Source organism: Chaetodon trifascialis, chromosome 24, assembly GCF_039877785.1.
Source record: "Chaetodon trifascialis isolate fChaTrf1 chromosome 24, fChaTrf1.hap1, whole genome shotgun sequence".
NCBI classification, from domain to species: Eukaryota; Metazoa; Chordata; class Actinopteri; order Chaetodontiformes; family Chaetodontidae; genus Chaetodon; species Chaetodon trifascialis.
In genome coordinates this window covers 11,501,196-11,523,881 of record NC_092079.1, presented here as the reverse complement: position 1 = coordinate 11,523,881, position 22,686 = coordinate 11,501,196, and the positions used below count along the sequence as shown (strand labels likewise).

At 45.1% G+C, this 22,686-nt stretch overlaps 2 protein-coding genes across 4 annotated transcripts in view; one reads left to right on the top strand and one right to left on the bottom strand.

The window, feature by feature from the left end:
• Positions 1–8,059, bottom strand: part of arhgef7b (Rho guanine nucleotide exchange factor (GEF) 7b) — a 15,215-nt gene extending 7,156 nt beyond the window's left edge. Inside the window, exons 1-7 of one of the 2 annotated variants that reach the window (XM_070993990.1) lie at positions 7,700–8,059; positions 6,370–6,453; positions 3,589–3,673; positions 3,345–3,469; positions 3,030–3,234; positions 1,787–1,878; positions 8–102 (exon numbers count right to left, since the gene is read on the bottom strand). In XM_070993990.1, the coding sequence (XP_070850091.1) occupies positions 8–102; positions 1,787–1,878; positions 3,030–3,234; positions 3,345–3,469; positions 3,589–3,673; positions 6,370–6,453; positions 7,700–7,864 (851 nt within the window). In that variant the 5' untranslated portion in view covers positions 7,865–8,059. The remainder of the gene's footprint in view (positions 1–7; positions 103–1,786; positions 1,879–3,029; positions 3,235–3,344; positions 3,470–3,588; positions 3,674–6,369; positions 6,454–7,699) is intronic. The other variant, XM_070993991.1, reaches the window with a different exon arrangement.
• Positions 6,869–22,686, top strand: LOC139351997 (protein-tyrosine kinase 2-beta-like). 2 transcript variants are annotated; one of them, XM_070993989.1, is made up of 30 exons: positions 6,869–6,875; positions 11,240–11,453; positions 11,864–12,042; positions 12,497–12,584; positions 12,693–12,772; positions 12,892–12,954; positions 13,196–13,250; positions 13,340–13,480; positions 13,583–13,654; positions 13,760–13,861; positions 14,142–14,259; positions 14,386–14,425; positions 14,671–14,702; positions 14,830–14,877; positions 15,571–15,665; positions 15,773–15,854; positions 16,251–16,351; positions 16,487–16,602; positions 16,901–17,001; positions 17,374–17,463; positions 17,552–17,756; positions 18,345–18,450; positions 18,557–18,604; positions 19,136–19,261; positions 19,567–19,599; positions 19,858–19,882; positions 21,475–21,515; positions 21,665–21,799; positions 21,923–22,003; positions 22,167–22,686. In XM_070993989.1, the coding sequence occupies exons 2-30, from the start codon at positions 11,250–11,252 to the stop codon at positions 22,434–22,436; spliced, it is 2,877 nt and encodes a 958-aa protein (XP_070850090.1). In that variant the 5' UTR covers positions 6,869–6,875; positions 11,240–11,249; the 3' UTR covers positions 22,437–22,686. The 2 variants fall into 2 exon arrangements, with proteins under 2 accessions (XP_070850090.1, XP_070850089.1); XM_070993988.1 differs by lacking the exon at positions 6,869–6,875 and adding an exon at positions 10,769–10,979 and having other exon boundaries at positions 11,094–11,453.

Genomic DNA, 22,686 nt, shown 5'->3' with positions numbered 1-22,686 from the left:
ACTCCACCTGTCTGTGGGATGAAGCGAGCGCAGGTATGAGCCCAGGAGACTCTGCAGCTCCCTTGAATATTCACTCTCTGCTTCCAGGATGTTTTGTAGGACCTGACAGAGACACCACACACACACACACACACACACACACACACACACACACACACACACACACACACACACACACACACACACACACACACACACACTGTGAGTAATGAAAAAGGATAGGAGAGCAGGTACCCATCCCTGTTCCTATAACATCTATCTTCTGTGGTAATAACAATCATCTATTATTCTGATAACTGATTCATTGTTTGAGCCACATTTTGAGCAAAAATGCCCCCAAAAAGTCTGATTTCAGCTTCTCCAATGTGACGATTGCTGCTTTTCTTCTTCTTTGTAAACTGAATATCTTTAAGACTAAATAATGAAATGAAAGATCATCAGCTGCAGACCAAGTGAGGCCAGTTTTGAGGGGTCTAACAGAGTATCAGAGCAGAAGAATCACTGCAGCCATGAAATGTATTAGATGAGTTTCGGCCCTCAGGCCTTCATCAAGATCCATAGTCCCAGTAAAACCCAGTCACTGGTATGTTAAATAGGCCAGTAACGCATCTGATGGTGATTAGACAATCATGTTCCACCATTAGGGTGAGAAGCATCAACAACCTGTTTTCTGCAGACATCTTTATGAAGATGAGACACAAACAAGCATCCTGCTGAGTTAAAAAGGCTCTGTAAGCTTTTCAATGGGAGATGCATTCTGTAATATGCTACTGGGAGCCATGTCTGACCCTGTGGGAGCTGCAGCACTGTGACTCCACATGCTGTCCAACATCAGATCCCTCTCAGGAAGGCGGTTTCTGCTTGTGAACTGTTGCACTGTGGACGAGCAACACGTGTCTCCCCTCTGCTCTGCTGGCCGTAAAAACTGACCTGCAGTTGAAGCATCTCTAACTGTTGATCTATAATAAATATTCCATTGAAACTGATGTGCGAGAGGTCGCGCTGAGGACGCACTGAGAACAGGAATGTGGTGAAAACTTCAACAGAAACAAGCCCAAAGCCTTCATCGTCTACTCACACAGGCTTCTGTTCGAAAGCTTTTTGGGAGCCTCCATTAGAGGAAGAACAATCCTTATTCAGAACTTCTTTTTGCATTTCAATGTGGGAACAGCTCTGACTTCAGGCAGGGTCTGTGAGTGTGTGTGAGATTCAGATACCCCAACCAAACATGGACTGACTAGACAGACTGTTGGAGCTTGTTGCATTATTGAAACGCACACAAACACTCAGCAGAAGCCAACCCTGCGGCAAGGCTGCCCCAGAAACCACTGGGATGGAAGAAATAACCTACATTACATCTGCTCAGCTCTCTCTGTCACACACACACAAGTGCAGGGGCGCCACGCAGCTCCACAAATCATCACATGCTCATATACACACAGACACAGCTACGCAATCATTAATTGGATGGATTAGATGGAAAATGATTGATTGTAACAGTCCACAAACACATTAACCGTGAGCTCAGTTCACCCCAGCAGGCTGAGCTGAACGCTGTAACGGTCAGATAGCAGACAGACACACAAAGGAGCTGCCACGTCTGCATGATTCAAGCCGTTACCTGTGCATTTTTGATCTGTTTTAAGTCCTAATTCACAGTCAAAGTGGTAAACCAAACCTAAACTATTGTGGTGGAGATTTTCTTCCTCTTTCCGTGGCTGTGTGAACATCTGGCCATCATGAAAGAATGAGGTTGAACACAGACGCAGAGTTTCTTGATGCTCACCACGTTGTAGTAGGTCTTACTGATGATAGTGGTGTCAAACCCTTTGGGGGGGCTTTTGAGGGTCCCAGTCTTTGGCTTGTCTAATGTCTTTTCTACAAAGTGAGAAAGAGAGAAGAATTTAAGGACCAGAGGGACACAAGAGGAAGGGACAGTGATGACAGTGTACAGCTGCAATACAACTGACAATGCTGTAAGTAAGGCAACGCTGTGACCATACATTCTAAAAAATGTAGGACAACCAATGACGGACAGCCTCAATTCACTGACTGCACAATGTCACGTCATTGCCATGTCCTGGTTATTGTCTTTTTCAGCATTGCTCAGCCAATAATAACGCATGTTGTCACATCCTCCAGCTCTCTGTTGTTCTTTGCAGACGGTGTAATGCAAAGACCAATCAGCATTTTCTTTATGATGAGCAGCTTTTTGTTCTTTTTGTACTCATTAGAGAAAGCAAAGAGCTACTTAAACTACTGATCCTGGAGCAGAAACAAAGGAAGGTCCAAAAACGCCTATATAACCTGTAGTTACGTGCATTTCATGAGTGAGGTGACGACCAAACCTCAGTCTGAATATCACGGATTTATGTCAGTAAGCCTTGAAAACAGCCATGTGCAGCCTCCAATTCACCCTCTTTAACCATAACCATCATAAGTTTGTCTCTCCAGTGCACGCAGGCCGTCTCTCATATCAAACTCCCGCTGGCCAGTGCACTGTTATCATGGTCCTTGTTTTCTGCTGCAACCTTTAAGTCAGGAAGTTCCTTTACAGCAGCTCTGGAACTTCCTGTCTTTGTGCGCTTGCAGGACTTCCTTCCTTTGTCCCTGCCTTCCCCCCTCAGAGAGCAACACAACACAATCAGGCAAACCATGAGGAGGCGTCTCCGGCGAGCACAGGAGGCCGCGGTAACAGCCTCAGGATGAGGTCATGAATGCTAATTAACCCAGATGTTCTAAATCGAATTCCTGTCGATTTAATGGTGGAAATCTGTGAAATAAGCTCAAATTGTCTCAAACCTCTCAGTTTAATACCTTCAACTTTTACCATGCCACAGCTAAAAGAGGTAGTCAGTCATTATCAGTGAAGAACAGACCTGCAAGAAGTCTGTCTGTCGCTGCTTTGACTAAATCTTGCAAATTCATATTGGAAGATCTGCCGAGCTGTGAGGCTGAAGAGAAGTTAGCTTACGACTTTGTCCACATGGTTAAAAATGACTGAAGCACAGCGTCCGAGCTGCACCCACCGCTTCCTTTCAGCTCCCGCACGTAGTTGCTGGGGAACCACCCGGACTTGCCGTTGAAGGATCCTTCCCACCAGCCCCCCTCCTCCTGCCGGCTCACGCTGATGATGTCGCCCTTGGAGAAGGAGAGTTCGTCCTCATTGGTCTGCTGGAAGGGAAAGCGCGCCTTGACCAGCAAGTGGCCGCACCCACTGCCCTCTGACATGTCCTGGGAGAAAGCACAAGAGAAAACACAGAGCGGAGTGAATAAGTCAATCCCTGAGTTCGCCTGCTGTCACTCCTGTGAGATGTGCTGTCGTCGTCGTCATGGTAACTCACCAGGCTGCGGTACTGAGGCTGCAGCAGCTTAGAGGAGCGATTCTGGGTGTTCAGGGAGTCAAATGACTTGATCCTCAAAGTGGAGGAGCGCGGCACACACACGCTGTCTTCAGCAACACCTACAGCTGCACACAAGGCAAAAATTAATCACCTGAACAACTATAATACTTAAAATTCATTATAAAGCCCAGGCAGGCGACTGCCAGGTGAGCCAACACACATGTAAACACTGTAAACACAGTACCTTCAGTGGCTTTATTAAGGGCGACCAAGGAGTTGAGGACCTTAGAGAAGTTCAGTCCCTGCAGGAGGTCGTTGACCTCAAAAGGCTGAAGGAGAAAAAATTGAACAAAGAAGAGAAAATAGATTTTAGAGCAGCAATAAATCATAGTGGGGTTTGACATGCGACGGAGGAAAAAACATGGGCGCACACTCATGATAAATTCATAGAGCATGACATCAACAAGAACAGGAAGCCGTCCTGACATTTCCACGCATGTGTCTCACGCTGAGATGTGGCGGCACAGAGAGAGAAAGGACTTCATAATAATCACAATCAATACAACGACAGACGAACAGACGCTCAGTGTAAATTTACTTTATGAAAATGAAGAAGTGGTGCGTTGAGCCGAGGTTGACGTCCCTGCTCCGACTGCAGTCTGGAGCAGGATTACTCAAAGTCTGAGCCTCCCCTTGTAATCTCCCCATCACACACACACACACACACACACACACACACACACACACACACACACACACACACACACACACACACACACACACACACACAGCCATAATGAAAATACCTCTGAAGCTCCTAATCTTGTGTATACCACACACTGACTAACTTCTGCATTGCCATGGCGTGAAGGTGGAGCAATCTGAGGCGTGAAAGTCAGAGCTGCAGCGTCCTGATTTGGGACTGAATTTAACTTTACTTCCTGGGTCTTTAATGTAGTCCCGCTTTAAAGAATCCACTTGATCTAATTTATGCACAAACTCTGATCTGCAGCCAGTATGGACCCGCACACTTTCATCCCTCCCGCTGGCGTTGGGCCAAGATACAACAGCTTTCTATCTACTGCTGCAGTAGAAGCGTACCAGCGCTAAGGCTGCATTTGCTGCTCTTTCCATGACAATACTGCATCAATGAACGTGATCAATAACGAAATCTGACATTGAGAACCACATGTGGAATGTCAGCGACACAGGAAGGCACTGAGAGAGGATCTTAGACCTCACTGATGGAGAAAAAGCACGTTTGATCATGAAATATTAGACAGTGCTTTATTAGTTTTTGCATATATTTGTTAATCATCATTATGTCCACAAGTCTTACAATTATAGTATAACCTGCTTTACAAATTATCCAATTAATACCATTTTCATGAAATGGGCGTCTTTTTAAAGATGAACCTGCAGGCTTAAAACAAACGCCTGCCGCTGGGCAAAGAGGGAGCGCTTGATTCGATGCTGCAGAGAGGGAACTCTAAACGCACAGAATCACCCCATTAAGTCTAATAAAGAGCAAAATTTCCGGTCTGATTAACTCTGCAGCTCTGGTTGGTCGTGGAGTCACAGCTCATCCACTGTCGCGCTGGCGTTTGTCATCCGCTCTGTAATCCTCGACCACTGGACAGACAGCCTGGCTCGCCCTCGGCTTGTCCGGCGACTGTCTGGGAGAATTACTGCGCTGATGTCAGTCAGCCTGCTGCTAATGGAGGCCTTGGCTTCCAGCAGCATGGCCGACACGCCTCTAATCAACCTGATTGGAAAATCCACTGAGCTGCCTGGCATGTTGCATTACATCAGCCCACCCTTCAGATGTCTTCAATGCCACCCCCTCACTGAGCTTTGAGGGATGTCAAAATAATTTTCCAAGTCTGGAGCAGAGCCTTGTTACAGGTCCACAGCGCAGGAGGCCTGTGTTGCATAATCTGCTCCTTTCCAATATGACTCCATGGCTTTTTCCATGGCTGAGATCAATGTGTGTGTGTGTGTGTGTGTGTGTGTGTGTGTGTGTGTGTGTGTGTGTGTGTGTGTGTGTGTGTGTGTGTGTGTGTGTGTGTGTGAGTGCCTGGTGTCACCCTCTGGGGGGGGCAGGATATAACCTGGCTGGACCAAATGTTGTGCAAACACAGACACGTGCACACGCCCTGATCCGTGTTTTATTTTACATCTGACAACAATCTAAATACATTTTCAATAAACGAGCCAAAAGCCAAAGATTCTGCATGGGTTTCAACATTTCCAGCGTTATATTTGACAGACTGTGTTCCAAACAGTGTAATCATCCGTGCCCCGGACTCACTGAAATGAACCGTAACTCGTCCTCATGCAGCAAAAACACATTTAACCCTGCAGGTTTAAACATAAGCAATAAAACAGGTGGTGTCCAGCTGATAGCTGGTAGCTTGGTATGTTATATGAGGATATGAGCCCCCTTTTTTTTCATAAAAGCACACCTGTGCAACCTCCTCACCTGCCAATGCAAAAGCTGGTCTTATGAGTGGTTTATTACTGATCCATGAGGACTGTTTTACTAACTTAAAGCCATGAGTCACAACTTTTAAACCCTTTATGCAGGGTGACTTATCAGAAAGTAGTACTAGAAAAACTAGCCTGATGGATCATTGGAGGTCACCTGTTTATTTACCAATATATCAATGAAAAGAAAAAACAACCAATTCAATTAAAATATGCTCTTATCAACTCTACACACACAGAGAAATGTGTCTGACGTTCTCATTATAAAAGGTATAGCTGAATACTTCCCGCCACAGCCATACTGACTCATTAATCACACCTTTCCAGGTTGCTCGTGAGGGCAACTGCTGCCGTCACGTGACATAAATAGGAGTAACGGCTAATCATTAACAGTATGAAGCAGGTCGTCGCAGGTAAACAGCAGCGTGTATGAGTTTTAAACGCGGTTTAAGCAGTAAATAGACATGAGGCAATCTGCTTTCACTGCTCCAGACTGTGAGGCGCATTAATAAAACATATTATTGATACGTTAACTCACCTCCACACCGAAAGCCCCGCAGCCGTCAATGAACTCGGTAATGTTCCTCTGACACTCGCTGTCGCTCCGCGGTTCCTGGAAAAACTACACACAGAAAGTACCTGAATTAGCTCAAAATGCTAACAGGGAATATTTAAAAATCGTCTTTATTGTTTTCCCGCATGAAAACAGTCTTATTCCAGGCGTTTCTGATGCACTTGCCACTTGCTGCTAACAAGCATCAAGCTAGCTAAGACCAGTACAACTTCCGGATTAAACTTTCACACTTAAGCGTTAATTAAGAGACGTTTTCATACATTTGTGTTCGAAATTGGTCCTTCGGCAAAAGTAACGTTGACCATTTTTCCTCTGGAGTTAGTAGACACCTAGTTTTTGTGTTCTAGTGTATTTTTATACTAAATATGCCAAAGCTGTTCCTAGAGGAGGTAAAATACATAGTGTAAAGGGTGATCCATCGTTTTATGCTTTTATTTTGAAAGAGGCACTGCCTCGGTGTGTGTTGAGTTGTAGCTAACAGAGGCTACTTTGATAAAGATCTACAATCTCCCAGGGAAGTTGGATAAGCCAAAGGAGGATATGACGTCTACAGGTCCATGGTCCGTTGTGTGTGTGTGTGTGTGTGTGTGTGTGTGTGTGTGTGTGTGTGTGTGTGTGTGTGTGTGTGTGAGAGAGAGAGAGAGAGAGAGAGAGAGAGAGAGAGAGAGAGAGAGAGAGAGAGAGAGAGAGAGAGAGAGAGAGAGAGAGAGAGTCAAATTCATATTTCATATTCAAATTACTGACATGTAAAAAAAATACCTGCTGCATTAACCAGCTATATTGGACATACAGTAAAACAATAGATTATAGCACTGTTACTGTAGTATTGGACAAAGAGTACTAGTAGTATAGTAGTGAAATAAATGAATATATGTTGTTATATTACAATATTTCTATTAGCATTATGAGAATTAAAGCAATCCATGTTTGGAGCTTAATTTATGCGGGAATCAGGCCACAAAAAGAAAAGCAAACCAAAGTGAGGATAAGACTGCAAAATAAAATAAATAAATAGGACATTAACCATCACAATTACCTCCAGCCTGGGCTATGAAACAGTGGGTTTATATGAAATATTTCTACAATTTAATATTTCCAAGTGCCAACTCCTTTAACTTTAGATAGAAAAAACTATTTTATTATGAATAATTGTCATATTTTGCCTCTTTAAACATTTTACTGTTCATCACTGCTTTTCTTCAGGATCCCGTTCACAGGATATTTGGGTTTATACATATATTGAATAACTGGATCCTTTTCTCCTCCACATCCCTCTCTCCCTCCCTCCACTCACTTTGTCCACCGTCCCGGGTCTGAGTCGCTCCAGCAGCCTGCACAGCACCGCTCCATCCTGCAGCGACGTCTGAAGAAACGCCTCAGGATCCGAGATGCTTTTCTTGGGAGACTCCAGGACCCCCAGCGTTATGAGCCAGGTCACCGTCTGTTCGGCCGAATTCATGTCGGGCTCTGTAATGTCATAAAACAGCAGCAGCACTCTTGTCCGCTTTTTTCTACTTATGGTCCGTCCAAAATGAGGCTGGGGGGTCACGGCTGCTTTGTTTGAACATTACAGGTCGGCTATTGTTCTAAAATACGGACAAACAGACGTGGAAAGAGACGCGGAGGTGTCTCCCTCCCTGAGCAGCTCCTTATTGTCCCGCACTGCGCTCCCTCTGTCTGTCAGCGGATGTTGGCATCACCTTTGCGTGTGTCCACAACTGTAGCAGCAGCACCAGTGTCAAGACAGGCAGTGTGAGACGCCACTTCCTTTGACGGGTTTCAAATTAAAAGCATAAACTTAAAGCACTGATGGGAATTTTGTTCCTGGAAAAAAAGAGGAACGTTAATGTTAATGTTCATTATTGATCTTTTATTTATTAATTTTTTTTCTTAAGCTAGTTTATATTATTATTTATTTTTCTTTGCCCTCTATTCTTATTTTCTATCTTTTCAAAAGTCTGTGCACGGTTAGCCAATAAAACATGTTGAAAGTGAAATAACAGAAACGTAATTCAAATCCTGGGAGCTTAACTGGACTGACTGTTGGAAAACAATATTGCCAAAGCATTAGTTAAGGAGGCTACAATAAAGGTCTATCGTTTAATTACAAAAGTAAACAAAGGAAACACAGTGTACATTATCATTCAGCCTACAATCATAATCAAATGAATCATATTTATATTTAAATGTGTTGTGTTAACCACTTTGTTTTAAGTTCTGTAAACCTGCCAATATGTGTTTTATAGCTATTAGCGCAGTATGGTCATCCTGTATTAATCTACTCTTTTAAAACTTGTGTTTGAGTATTGTTTCCTATTTCTGTCTGTGAAGATTTTCAGTCATCCGGTTCATGGTTATCCATGGAGGGGCAGGGCAACTGGACTTGGTTGTGGGAAAATCTAAATGAATGAAATTAATATAAAAAAAATAGAAAGTTACGAATAATAAGCTTGTTTAAAATTGCATTAAAGACCATTTTCAGTTACATGGGTTTGGAAAAACATTTTTTGTTCTGGAATTTGAAAAGGAAGCAGAGGAGGGTCTATTACTCAGGGCTACAACCCTAAAAATATCCAAACAAAGATCTTAAACCAATTTAGCTGCTCTTCTGCCAATCTAAATCAAAAACTTAAAAACATTTCAGAAATGTTCGCTTTAATTTTTTAAGGCAGCAGTAATTTTACTTTGAAGGCAAAACCGCCTAACTTCCGTTTTAACCGTAGAATTTGACACAACTGACAGCAGCACATCACAGGACCGTCCCGTGGATGATCAGGCTGATTAAACCATACACAAAGACTGACAATTAAGTTACTGAATGGCTGTAAATGTGCTTCCTTATCCAGGAAGCTTCGCTCTCTTTCCAGCAGAGTTTTGGATAAATATGAGATTTCACCAGTGGATCTGATTGTTGGGGGTCCAGTCTGAGCCAGAAATGGACAGATAATATTGCAGCCATGAGTGCAGCAGAATAGTGCTTGTCATTGATTTCATGGAAGGTAACTAATGCGAATAATTTACTGGTTGCAAGCCACATGCACACAGATCTATCAGTAATAGCCAGCAGGCATCATGGTCTGACCTTTCGCTCATGAAGACAGCCTCTGTGGAGCTTTGTGGTTTGACACTAGCTCTGCACAGCCTTTCCAGTCCAATCGTCAAAAACCTTTATCTTCTGCATAAATACAGATGAGTTTCACGCTGTGTTTAGGAGAAAACTGGGTTGGGTAGCGAGTGTGAAAATTTGATACTCTATGCATAACAGGATGTCACACTGAGTATTCATATGAAGAACCGTTTCTCTTTAATGAGGGAGATCTGTCAGTAACACAGGAATTAAGAGCTGCTTAGAAAGTTCTTTATTTCTATCCAAAGGTCAAGAGTTGCCGTGTCAGCCTGTAATGATGCTGCCTCTGTCCTGGTCCTGTTATCCTGCATCAGTCTGCATGGGAGAAAGTGCAGCTAAATCATGCATAAGACAACAAAATGGTAGGTTAGCAGTATTATAGTATCATCATGTTAGACAGTAATTAGTGTCAAACTCATACCACAAGCATAAACCTCTGTTTTGCACACCTTGTCTCACACGCACACTTAGAGCCATCGAACTGTGTCACAGAGTCAACAAAGGCAGAACAAAACCACTGAGGTTGAATGTGAAACCAGAGGCCCAAAGAATTTTCCATCAGCAGCCTCACAGTCACGACAGAGTACGCCTCGCTGCATCCGAGCAGGTTTGCTTACTGCCATGCTGCAGCTTTGCAGCCACGAAGACAGAAGAGTCTGCGGCCGCACTAGCAGTGCAGTGCTTGAGCTAAATGCTAATGTTAGCATGCTGACATGCTCACAGTGGCAATGCTAACATGCTGAAATTAAGCAGCCCATGTTCACCGCCTTTGTTTAGCATGTTAGCATGCTAACATTTGCTAATTAGCACTGTACGCTGGATAAAATTGGATATCTGTACCAAATTTCATGGCAATCTATCCAAAAGCTGTGGAGACAGTTTACGCCGCATCAAAAAGGGCAACCTCATGGTGGCGCTACAGAAATGTAAAGTCAGTAGGGTTCATCCTCTGGGGACCACAAATGTACCAGGAAATCCATGTAACACTCGTGAGACATAACTCAGTCTGAGCCAGACGCTGAACAGAAATCCCCATTTTCACCTGTGCTGAGCTTTCGCTCATCAAAACGTCTGGAAGAGGAAATGAGTGTAACGCTGGCCATGCCCCTTTTGCACAGAGGGTGGGTTGTGGTTTGGCGGTAGACTGTGCCATCGCATGGGAAATGGGGTGACACGGCAGTTTCATCAGTCCTGTCAGTTTTTCTGTTAGCTGCTTGTCAACTTCCTTATTCGCCCATAAGAACTGTTTCCTCTTTCGCCTACTGATGAGGTTCTTCTTCGGGCCACAGCTTCGGATCAGCCTGCTCTGTCGTTCAGCCAAAGACGATCAGATCTGAACTTTTACGAAGTGATATGAATGATATTTGTTGTTGGAATCGACTCGTCTTCAGTTTTAGACACTGACACTGCGTTTGGCGTGCTGGGCCGTGGAGCTTCTGCAGGACTGGTGAGTACAGAGGCATCGCAGCACAAGTTGACGCTTCCCTGAGCTGTGAATGTAAATCAAATCCAGTAAACAACTGCCGTGTCCAACTCCAGTGTGTCTCCTGTGTGTCTCCAGCCTCAATGCATCCCCTCGTGTGTGTTCGTGACTGTATGAGTGTGAGAGAAGGAAGAGAGTGAAGCGGCGTACGTGGCTGCGATGGAAATGCATGTCTATAAGCAGTAGCATACACGCTGTGTGTGTCTGGGTGTGTATGCGTTGAGTGTGTGTGTGATGTCAGGAGACACCAGCACCCTGTCCTGGAGGAGCATGTCTCCCACCAGCCAGTCGGACTCCTCGGACGTGTCTCCCACGGCGCACGTCAGCAGGGACAGCATCTTCCCGGTGAAAATCATGAAAGTGTGCTTCCTGAGCAACAGCTCCAACCTGGGCAAGAACTTCAAGCTGGTCCGCTGTGAGGAGGGATGGACCATCAGGGTACGGCACTCTACTCTTTACTGTTACTCTAACTGATTGTACTCAACTGCACTCTGTTGTACTCTACTATACTTTACTCAGGTCTTCCTTACTGTGTAGTACTCGAATGTTCTTTTACTGCACTACACCGCCCTCTACTTTACTCTATGACGCTGTACTTTCCTGTACTTTTTAGCATTTTTCACTTCTCTCTACTGCACTATACACGGTTGTATTCCATTATTTTGTAGTACACTTGTTTGCACTCTACTCTGCCCAGCTGTCCGTGTATTCTTTACTGTACTCTCCTGTACTTTACTGAACTCTGTTACTGCTGTTCTTTACTGTTCTTGTGTGTACTACACTCTACTCACCTGTACTCGTCTGTTTTCACCTCTGCATTACTGCACTGCTTCCTCCCTCTGTGCCAGGCTGTCATGAACGTGGTGCTGTCCAGCGGCTGCGTGGGTCCGGACATAAAGTACAGCCTCTGCTACGGCCTCCTCCTCAAACACCTCAAGTCCTCAGAGATACACTGGCTGCACCCCGAACTGACGGTGTCAGAGCTCACCCAGCGCTACGAGCAGCAGCACCTGGAGGCTGAGTGGAGGTCAGTGTTGAGTCGACTCTCAGCCTTGGCGGAGCTCTGCGCTTTCCAAGGTCCCTTCTAGTTCTTATATTTTATCTGAAGTTGGCAGTAAATTTAATTTTGGCTGGACCAGGACTCGGGCTCCAGTGTGATTAATCTTTCAGGTGTTTTTCTGTAAATGTGTGATCTTGGTGAACTTCCCATGGAGACCTCTGCTGTATTAAACCCTGAGGTGAGCTGATAATACAGGGGTTAAGGTGCTGACCATGAACCACATGGTCCTGGCATCAGCACTCAGGGGACCCTCTGCTGCACACTGGGAGTTAAGCTCATTGTCCCCAGTGCAGCACCTTTCTAACCCTATGCAGAACTAAGTTAAAGTGCAGTATCACCTGCTGTCAGTGGCACTGTGTTGTCCCAATGGTCCAAAGCATCCCTGTTGCTGCTTCATAACTGTAACTGTTTGCTTGGCCAGATACGATCTGAGGATCAGATACATCCCATCAGACTTCATGGAGAAATTCAAAGACGACAGAACCACCATGCTCTACTTTTACCAGCAGGTCAGTAACGCTCTATGTACTGCAGAATTATTTAGATTATGGTTATGGTGAGGTGAGGCTCAGTCTTTACAATGGCTGTAGTCAATGTGTGCATGTGCTTATCCACAGGTACGGAGTGATTACATGCAGCAGTACGCCTCTAAAGTCAGCGATGGGATGGCTTTACAGCTCGGTTGTCTGGAAATAAGGTAATGCACAGCTACCACCTCGTGCCTATGTGTCGCTGCTCTGCATCGAAGACAACAGGACATAGTTTTATAGTCTTAATGAAAAAAAAATCCATCGTGTTCAATTATTGTGTTTTCAGGAGATTCTACAAAGACATGAACCCAAACGGACTGGACAAAAAGTCCAACTTCGAACTATTAGAGTAAGTCGAGTGCATCCTCCTCCATTCAGGGCAATGGAAATTTTCCATAAGTGGTACATGCATAGGTGTCAGACAGACTTTTTTTGACAAACATTTGACAGACCATGCAGCAGACATATGGGCAGCTACCACCACATACAGACCACAAAGATTCATGAGAAAGCATCAAGGCGCCTGGCTGCTGATCTGGCTGTGCATGCTTTTGAAGCCATGTTTGTTTTCTGGTTGTGGTCTGCATTAGGAAAGATGTGGGGCTGGACCTGTTCTTTCCCAGAGAGCTGATCAACAGCATGAAGGTAGAGAGCTGACACACCTGCAGCTTGCTTGATGCAACATAAGCACAGAATGCAATTAACCTGTAAACCTACATTTTCAACGGCATCAGCCCAAGCAGCTACGTCGGCTCATCCAGCAGACGTTCCAGGGCTACTCCACCCTGAAGCAAGACCAGTGCATGAGCCGCTTCTTCACCACGCTGGCTCAGTGCTACAGCTACACACAGGAGAGCTTCGCGTGCCAGCTGGTGGTGAGTTTGAAGTGAAAAAATGTTTTATTTTCTGTCACATTTCACAATACGTGTTGCGCTTTCTCGGCCCTGAGCGTTCGTGTGTCTGTCTTGTGTTTAAAGCATGGCTGGAATCTGACAATAGACCTGGTCATTGGCCCTGAAGGCATCAGTCAGCAAACTGAGAACTCCACAGTGAGTTCACACTCCTTAAACTCATCAGACCTATCAGAGTGAACATACTGGAACTTAAGTGTCACGTTTCCTCACTTTATTTCTCTACCTTTGTCTCTTTTGCAGCCCATCTGTTTGGCCAAGTTCTCTCAGGTGCGCAGCATCTCCTGCTCTGCTGAGACTGACGGCCGGGCTCTGCTCACCGTGCACATCGAGGGGGCCAAACAGGTAGCTCTGAACTCCTGGAGGAATATTTGCTGTCTTGCTGAGAGGTGGATGAGAAGATTGATAGTGATTTCATGTCCAGCAGCTGATTAGTGTTGCATTTGTTTAATCTGCACCAAAAGTTATGTTGTTGTTGTTGTTGTTGTTTTTGGCTGGCTGTTTCCCTTGTTTCATTTCACTCTTCATGTGCTCTGGCCTCTGAGTTGCGCTGAGGTTAAGGTGCGAAGCCTCTCAAGCTGAAGCAGCAGCACACACTGAACATCTTCTGTCTTCAACCCTGCAGCCGCTGTCAGTGAACACGCCGTCTCTGGCTGTGGCAGAAAACATGGCCGACCTGATCGACGGCTACTGTCGGCTGAATGGCACCTCTGAGAGTTCGTTAATTATCCGGCCAAATAAAGGTACGCTTCACCAACGTGAATACATCAACCTGCCATAAAAATGCTCCTTTCCTGAATCAATCTGTCCAGTTTTGACACAACTGATGGGAACAAAGTCCAAAAACCTAAAGTATGTGTTCGTTTCAGGCAGAGACACAAGACTGAAACTGCCTGACATCCCCAAACAGTGAGTGTGACTCAGACTGGAAACTTTCTTGAACTTTGTTAAAATTCAGGGTTTTCTTTCCACTGTGGTGGTGAATTGGGGGGAGTACTCATTGTGTGGGTGCAGCTCTGCCTCACCTTCTCTTTACGTTCTTGTCTCCTTGTGGGCACTGCTGCTAACACAGGCTGATTTTTAGCTGAAACATATTGACTGCTTGTTTTAAAGAAGAAATTTAAAAGAGGAATCTCCATCTCTCTCTCTTCCAGTGCTGGCCCCAGTGGTCCTGACAGAGGTTTGAGTAAGTCTAAGCAATAACTTATATGCTGGATTAATTAGCAATAGTTATATTTTTTCACAGGCTTCTTCAGTTTGGTTGCTGCTATAAACAAATGCAATGCAAACCCTTTAAATTTCCTCAACTTCAGGTTCGGATATTTATGCTGAGATTCCAGAGGGCACAGCAGACTCTTGTGGTAAGTGTTGTTTCACTGACAGCTCATGCAATGCCCCGAAACCAGCCAGTCAGTTCAGAGATGTCACCGTTCTTGTTTTGACCGTCAGCTGTGAGGCCTTCAAGTTAATCAGTGATCTGCTTCAGGTTGCTCTCTTCCTCTTTGAGAAACAAACGTGTTGAAAGAAGCGTTGCGACACATTCAAGGAAAACGTAGAAAAGTTCTAAGTGGTACCAGAGAAGCAAGGAAGCTGAGCTGTAGGATGATGTCTAGATTTTACTTGTTCAAATATAATTATTTAGTAACCACTGTATCCAGGATAGTTTGAGTTCTACCAAATCCTGCTGTCTAAGACTGACAGGTGGGGACGCCGGCGCTTGCTGCCCTCTGGTGGCTGCAGTTATAAACTGTACAATGACAGACCAAGTTTGACAGTTGTCCACACTGTGCCACTGCAACAGCAACAAGAGAACTGAAGGAGACATTTAAGAATAATGCTAAATTCGTGCAGCAGATGTCTCGTAACGAGGAATGATGTGACATTCGAAGCGCAAGGATCCGACTCTTCAGAGGTCTCAGGAGGAGCCTTGTGCTTCAGACATCACATCATTAAAAATCCTTCTGATGAGAGCGGCCCCCCGTCCTATCAGGCACTGGGTGTGCGTGTTCGTGTCTTTTTCATCGTCTCTGCAGCGTCTAAATCTTTGTGTTCAGAGAAGCGCAGAATCTCCAGAGATGACATCGCTGTGGGTCGGATCCTGGGCGAGGGATTCTTCGGAGAGGTTCACAATGGAGTTTATAAAAGCCCAGTGAGTTCATCATTACACTTCCCAAGCTATCGCTCCCCTTGGCACTGGTGCATTGCACTGAATCCACTGCCATGGTGAAAGTGATGCATGCATGCATGTGTTTGCAGACAGGAGAGAGAATTTCCGTGGCCATCAAAACATGCAAGGACTGCTCAGCTGATGTGAAGGAGAAGTTTCTCAGCGAAGCCGGTGAGTGTGCAGCTGCTGCTGTGATTGTTCCCTTTCAAAACACTTGCACTTGCACCTCTCGCTCAGCTCACGGGGCTCGAGTGGAGATTTGTGATGTCACTGCAAAGCATAACAGGAAATGTAAAACTTTTCCGTTTGTAGCTGCGTGTAAAATCGGTTTTGGTTGGAGAACTTTTCTCTGAACATTGTTTTAAGCGTGAAATAGAAAGAGGCAATTTCAAAGTAGACTGTAGCAACAGAAGTTTGGAACATTTCAGGGCTTTTGCACGTTTCGTCAGTCAGAGGGTTGCTGTAGTCGACTTCCTGTTGCCTGGTTGTGGCTTTGTCAGAAAGTTCAGGGTGAGACAAGAGATCCCACATCTGTGCCTCTGCACCCTTTCACTCCACCTGTTGCAGGCTTGATGAAAAATCTGGATCATCCCCATATTGTGCGTCTGATCGGAGTCATCGAGGTCGATCCTGTCTGGATTGTCATGGAGCTGTATGAACACGGAGAGGTGTGTGTCTTTTGTTCTGTACGTGCTTGTCTGTGTGTAAAGCATATGTGCGATCTGTTTTCAGATTAAATTTTGTTAAAACCTGGAAATTGATGCATGCATGATGTAAAGGCTGTGTTACTGGGTCCATGACAGCTGGGGAACTACCTGGTGGAGCAGCAGTACACCCTGACCACTGCAACGTTAATCCTGTACTGTCTACAAATCTGCAAAGCCTTGGCTTACCTGGAGGGACTCAATATGGTGCACAGGTAGCAGAGCCTCAGGCATTAGTGACACTTTTCCTCCTCGAAAACCTGACGACAGACATTCTGCAGTCTTTAGCACGAGCGCATTTAAGAGAGAAATCCAGCAATGCTGAGCTGAGGAGCACCTTCGACTTGCAGATTTGAACAGTTTTGCATTATCAATGTGTTGCTTTACTGTGATTTCATTCAGAAATGCCCCAAAATATGTTTAAAAGACAGTTTACGTCCCTGTGCATTCACACTGTGGGACGTGGAGCCTCGAGATCTGCTAATATTTACTGAATCTGTGTCTGTCCTGCAGAGATATCGCGGTGAGAAATGTCTTGGTGGCGTCCCCCGTATGCGTCAAGCTCGGTGACTTCGGCCTGTCTCGCTACATTGATGAACAAGAGTATTATAAAGGTGAACACACACACACACACACACACACACACACACACACACACACACACACACACACACACACACACACACACACACACACACACACACACACACACACACACACACACACACACACACACACACACGCACACACACACGCACTGAGACACAAATGTCTGTGGTCAACATTTCAGGCATTCAGAGAGAAGAGGAAACTCACTCAGGCCTGTTAAAGCTCCTCTCTTCCTGCTTTTTTAAAGAGGATAAAGTTCACTTTGGGTCAAATTGACCTCCAGCATGTACTCACATTACTTCACTCATTGTGTACACAGAGATACATGTCTGACCTCTTTTTTGTCCATTTCTTTTCAAACATTTCTCTCCTCGCAGCCTCGGTCAGTCGATTGCCGATCAAATGGATGGCACCTGAGTCCATCAACTTCAGACGCTTCACCACAGCGAGTGACGTCTGGATGTTTGGTGAGAAAAACACTCGTCTGCAGACGTCAACATTCTTTTCATCTTGATAAAAGCTCATGCAGCTGGTCGTGTGTGTGTGTTCAACCAGGTGTGTGTGTGTGGGAGATCTTCTCCATGGCCCAGCAGCCATTCTTCTGGCTGGAGAACGGGCAGGTGATCAACCAGCTGGAGTCGGGGGTTCGACTCCCCAAACCGCAGCTCTGCCCACCCACCATCTACTCCCTGCTCACCCGCTGCTGGGCGTACGAGCCGCACAACCGGCCCGTCTTCAGCGAGCTCGTCTGCTCCCTGAAGTACACACTCACACACCTGCACACACACACACACACACCTGCACACACACACACACCCACCCACACACACACACACACACACACACACTCACAGACCTGCACACACACACACACACACACACACACACACACACACACACACACACACACACACACACACACACACACACACACACACACACACACACACACACACACACACACACACACACACACACACGTATCCGTGTCATCCTCATAATGTGTTTCCAGTGTTCACAGATTCAGATCTGCTCTTTCAGCTTTGCATGCTGGGATTTCAGGTCAAAACATCTGATGCTGAAAACAGCTAAACATACTTCAGGCCACATGATTTGTAATGGGCGTTAAATCAACCAATCAGCTGCCAAAGATTCAACTAAATGTGCTCTTATTGGTCAGACAGTTGAACAGAAATTCACTTTTAAGACACATGAAATCAAGATAAATTGTATTAAATAGAAATGTTACTTTCTCTCATACGTTTGAGGCTATTAGACACCGATATACACGGTAACTCTGTGTGTGTGTGTGTGTGTGTGTGTGTGTGTGTGTGTGTGTGTGTGGCAGAGAGATCCACAGGATGGAGCAGGAGCAGGAGGTGGGTGTGAGGAAAGACAGATCACGGCCCATCTCGTCAATATTTGAGCCGAAGCACACAGAGCCTCCACCCAAGGTACTGCGCACACGCACACGCACGCACACACACACACACACACCCACCTAACTCTAACACAGGTGTTTAATCAGCTGACATGTCCTCTCTTTCTCTCTGTCACCAGCCATCCAGAATACAAGGCAACACTCTTCCTCGGGTCAAGCACACACAGGTGTCTCTCTCGCTCTCTCACACACACACACACACACACACACACACACACACACACACACACACACACACACACACACACACACACACACACACACACACACACACACACACACACACACACACACACACACACACACACACGAACAGCTGACCAGTAGCTGACCAAATCTAGGTTTGACTGAGCTATTTCAGTCCCCTGCCCTGACTTCCTGTTTTCTTTCAGAGGGAAAACACACCGAACAATATCTGCTAATGTTGTAAAGCCCAATATAATGCTCACAATCACATGCTGTGTGACAATATGTTCTACACACGATGAGTGAACTGGCCGGATGACATCAAACATGAGAAAGTTTGCTGCTGAGTCATGTTCTACAGCAGCATCTCTTCAGACCAGAGGGTATAAACTGGATGACTCAGCAACAAGATGGAAATAAACTGAAGCAACTCATTTAAGGCATGCGTGTCTATGTGTGTGTGTGTGTGTGTGTGTGTGTGTGTGTGTGTGTGTGTGTGTGTGTGTGTGTAGGGAGCAGACAGGGATAGCAGGCCGGTGTGGGAGAAAGAGAGAGCTCAAGTGGAGGACACTTTACAAAGACAAAGGAGGGAGATGCTGATGGATAAACAGTGGCTGGAGCAGGAGGAGAGACAACTGGTGAGAGAGCGTGCACACTCGTGCACGCACACACACACACACACACACACACACACACACATTCCTGTGAGGTGTCATAGTAGAGCGTGCCTTGCGCTGCTCAGCAAAGGAGGAACAGGAAGTAGTTTGTGGCCTCAGTGTGTGATGAAATGATGGAGGAGCAGAAGATCACGTGTCATGTGACCAAATGTGATGAAATGTCAGACTCCACGCCGCTCACTGAAGCTGCCACCTCACCTCCATTATGCAAACACAGCTGCTGATCTTTGCTGCTGTCACTGAAGCATGCCTCTGTGTTTCTGCAGGATCCTGTCGTGCGACTGGACTCACACATCAAGGTGCGTTATTTTGTTTTATCTCCGCTTTTTTTGCAGATTTGTAAGCTGCTTTTGACCACTAGGGGGCAGAGCCGCACTCGTTAATGCACTGTCGGTCGTACAGAGAAGTGTTTTTAGATGCAGTTTGCTTCACCACTTGCCTAACTGAGACACAGCAGCAGTAAAGAATATAACTTGACATGAAACTTAAAACTGAACCCTGTTAAAGTAATAAATCCACATCTGCTCTTCCTGCGTCTCTGTCTATGTTGTTTGCAGCCACATGAAAACCCCCCCGAAAATGGTGAGTCCAGATTATGAGGTCTCAATTCAGAACTGTTAAAGCAAATATGTGCATCTTAAGAAGGTTACACATGCAAACAAGAGGCAGAAGTCAAACTTTATGAGATATTAAATATAAAAAGATAGATATATGATAAGATGTGTGTAGCCCAGTTAACCCTATTTTATTCAGGGAGGGGCCCTGAGTTCTCTATTTGACTGAACTTAAGTGTATTTATAGCAAATTATAAGGTAGTGCTAATTGTTTTTATCCTGTGCTAATACACCCCTTTAATGTCATGGGTCTCCTTTAACAAGTGATAATAAACACCAGGCTGAAACTCACTTTAAACGTAAGAAACGTATTGTTTACTTTCCAAAATAATAAAATAAATCAAATTGAAATAATATGGTTCTCTCTTAAATATTCAGATGTCACAATTACATCTAAATCAAAACACGCAATAACCAATATTCAATTGACTTTCAAAACAAAACCCAGTGGGCCCACACACACACACACACACACACACACACACACACACACACACACACACACACACACACACACACACCTGAGCCAGCATAAATAGCATAAACTGCAGAAAAGTCCTTGTTGCAGGCCTGATGCGAGGCTGGGGAGCAGTGTGGCCCAAAACTTATGGCCGGTTCACTCAAATGAGCGGAAAATAAAACAGTGGTACCTCAAGAGTAGAGTCCAGTCTGCAGGGTTCCCAGTCTCCAGCCCTCTGGAGCGGGACAGGACGGCAGGCAGGTGTCCAAGCAGTCACAGTCTCTGCGCTTTAACCAGTCTGGGTTTGGTGAAGAACAAGACAATTAGCAGGATATCAGACGACAGCGTCGTCTCTCCAGCGAGGTTTAGTGCTCTCTGAGCTATAAACTATTACAGCAAGATTAACTCACAGAAGTCTCTGATGAATCTTCAGGGTTTCCACGTCAGAAACGATGAACAAAAGCCTCCGGCGTTAGCTGGGTTAGCTAACAAGCGGCTACGAGTCCATTCACTTGGCTAATGAATGCTAATAACAAACGTTCGATATGCAAATGAGTTAACATTAACATGTGAAGAAAATGCACACGTAAACAAGTGTGTGACATACTCCGAGTAGAAATATCTCTAGCTGCTTACCAAAAATGTGCAACAACGAGTTGTAAGTCTAAGACATCAGCTACACACGTGTCTGCACACTTCACATGGACTTTTTCTCCGTCGCGACTTAGTCAGTCAGTCACCCACCTCAACCCATGAATGATTAGCATTGCTCTTATTCACACATACCACTTCCTTTTACAATCATGAACTCTTCAAAATAAAACTCAATATTTATACCAATGCCTTATTTATCAGATTTTATCTTTTTAACCCAAACATGAAATAGCTTTATTAACCATATTTAAAAGGATCTTTGCACTATTTTTAACCTTTTAACTTAATGCACTGTTATAATGCCACCTTCCATCCTTCCAGATGTCTTATCTTAATATAAACTTAAACACAATGTATGATAATTTTCTAACCAGGTTACATGTGTATATTGTATAGGAAATGCTTCATCTGTCATGCAAATATTTAGCTTTTTCTGCCTGTGTCAGGACCTCCAGAGAAGCCTCCAATGCCTCCCACAGTCACACAGGTAATAAAATAAAATAAAACTTTCTATATTTTTTCTACTTTCTTTCATCAAGCTGTAAATACACTAGGAGACTTCAAATGATTTGTACAGCTGTCATCCTGCTATAAACTGCATTTGCTCATTAAAAAGCACGTTTTGTGTCGCTGCAGCCTCGACCCACAGCTGAGCTGGACCGATCAGGTGACCAGGTTTACACCGGCGTCATGGCCATGGTGAAGCAGGTGGTGCAGATGAAGAATGACGTCAGCACGCTGCCTGCCTCAGAGTATCCCAGCGCTGTCAAAGTAGGTCCATCGCTGAGTGTTGCTCTGTGCCCTCATGTGCGTTTACTACTCAGATGCTCATGAATCTTTAGCAGAGTAAAGTGAGATGTGGTCTTTGCCTCCATCCCTCCCTCCCACCCTCAGGCGGTGGGCGTCACTCTCCGTAGCCTCATTCAAAGTGTTGATGAGATCCTGCCATCGCTGCACAGCTCTGTGACGACAGAGGTAGGACTCACTTCGTCCGTCTTTGCATCAACCATCAGCCATCTGTGAATGCAGTGTCTGAATTTAACGAATGCTACCTGCAAGGAGCAGCATGAGTGACTTTATGACATGAAACACGTATTGCGTAAGAAAAATTCACATGTACTTTTTGGACATCTTAAAGATCGAGGGCACTAAGAAACTGCTGAACAAGGATCTGGGGGAGCTGATCAATAAGATGCGCCTGGCCCAGCAGAACTCCATAACGTCGCTGAAGGAGGAATGTCAGCGGCAGATGCTGGCGGCCGCCCACACTCTGGCACTGGACTCCAAAAACCTGCTGGATGCTGTGGACCAGGCTCGAGTCCGGGCCAACCTGGCCAAGCCTAAACCTGTTTCACAGGACGAAGAGGACTGTGGGGAATCAGCAGAGTGCTCACAGGCTCCTGGATGATTGAATGGACTCTGGATGGACATGTGGATGCTCTGGTTTTGACAGCAGCTCTTCCTGTGAGCGCGTCCAACCCTTCCTGTACTGAGAAAGATGTCATAATATATTTGTATTTTCTCCCAAAACACCCAAACTGAGCATTTCAAGATGAACAAATCAAAGAACCACAGTGTCAAAGAGTAATAAAGTTCATACTTTCTTTCTTTTTTTATTCTTTTTACTGTTTTTCCTATTAAAGACAATGGCATTCTGC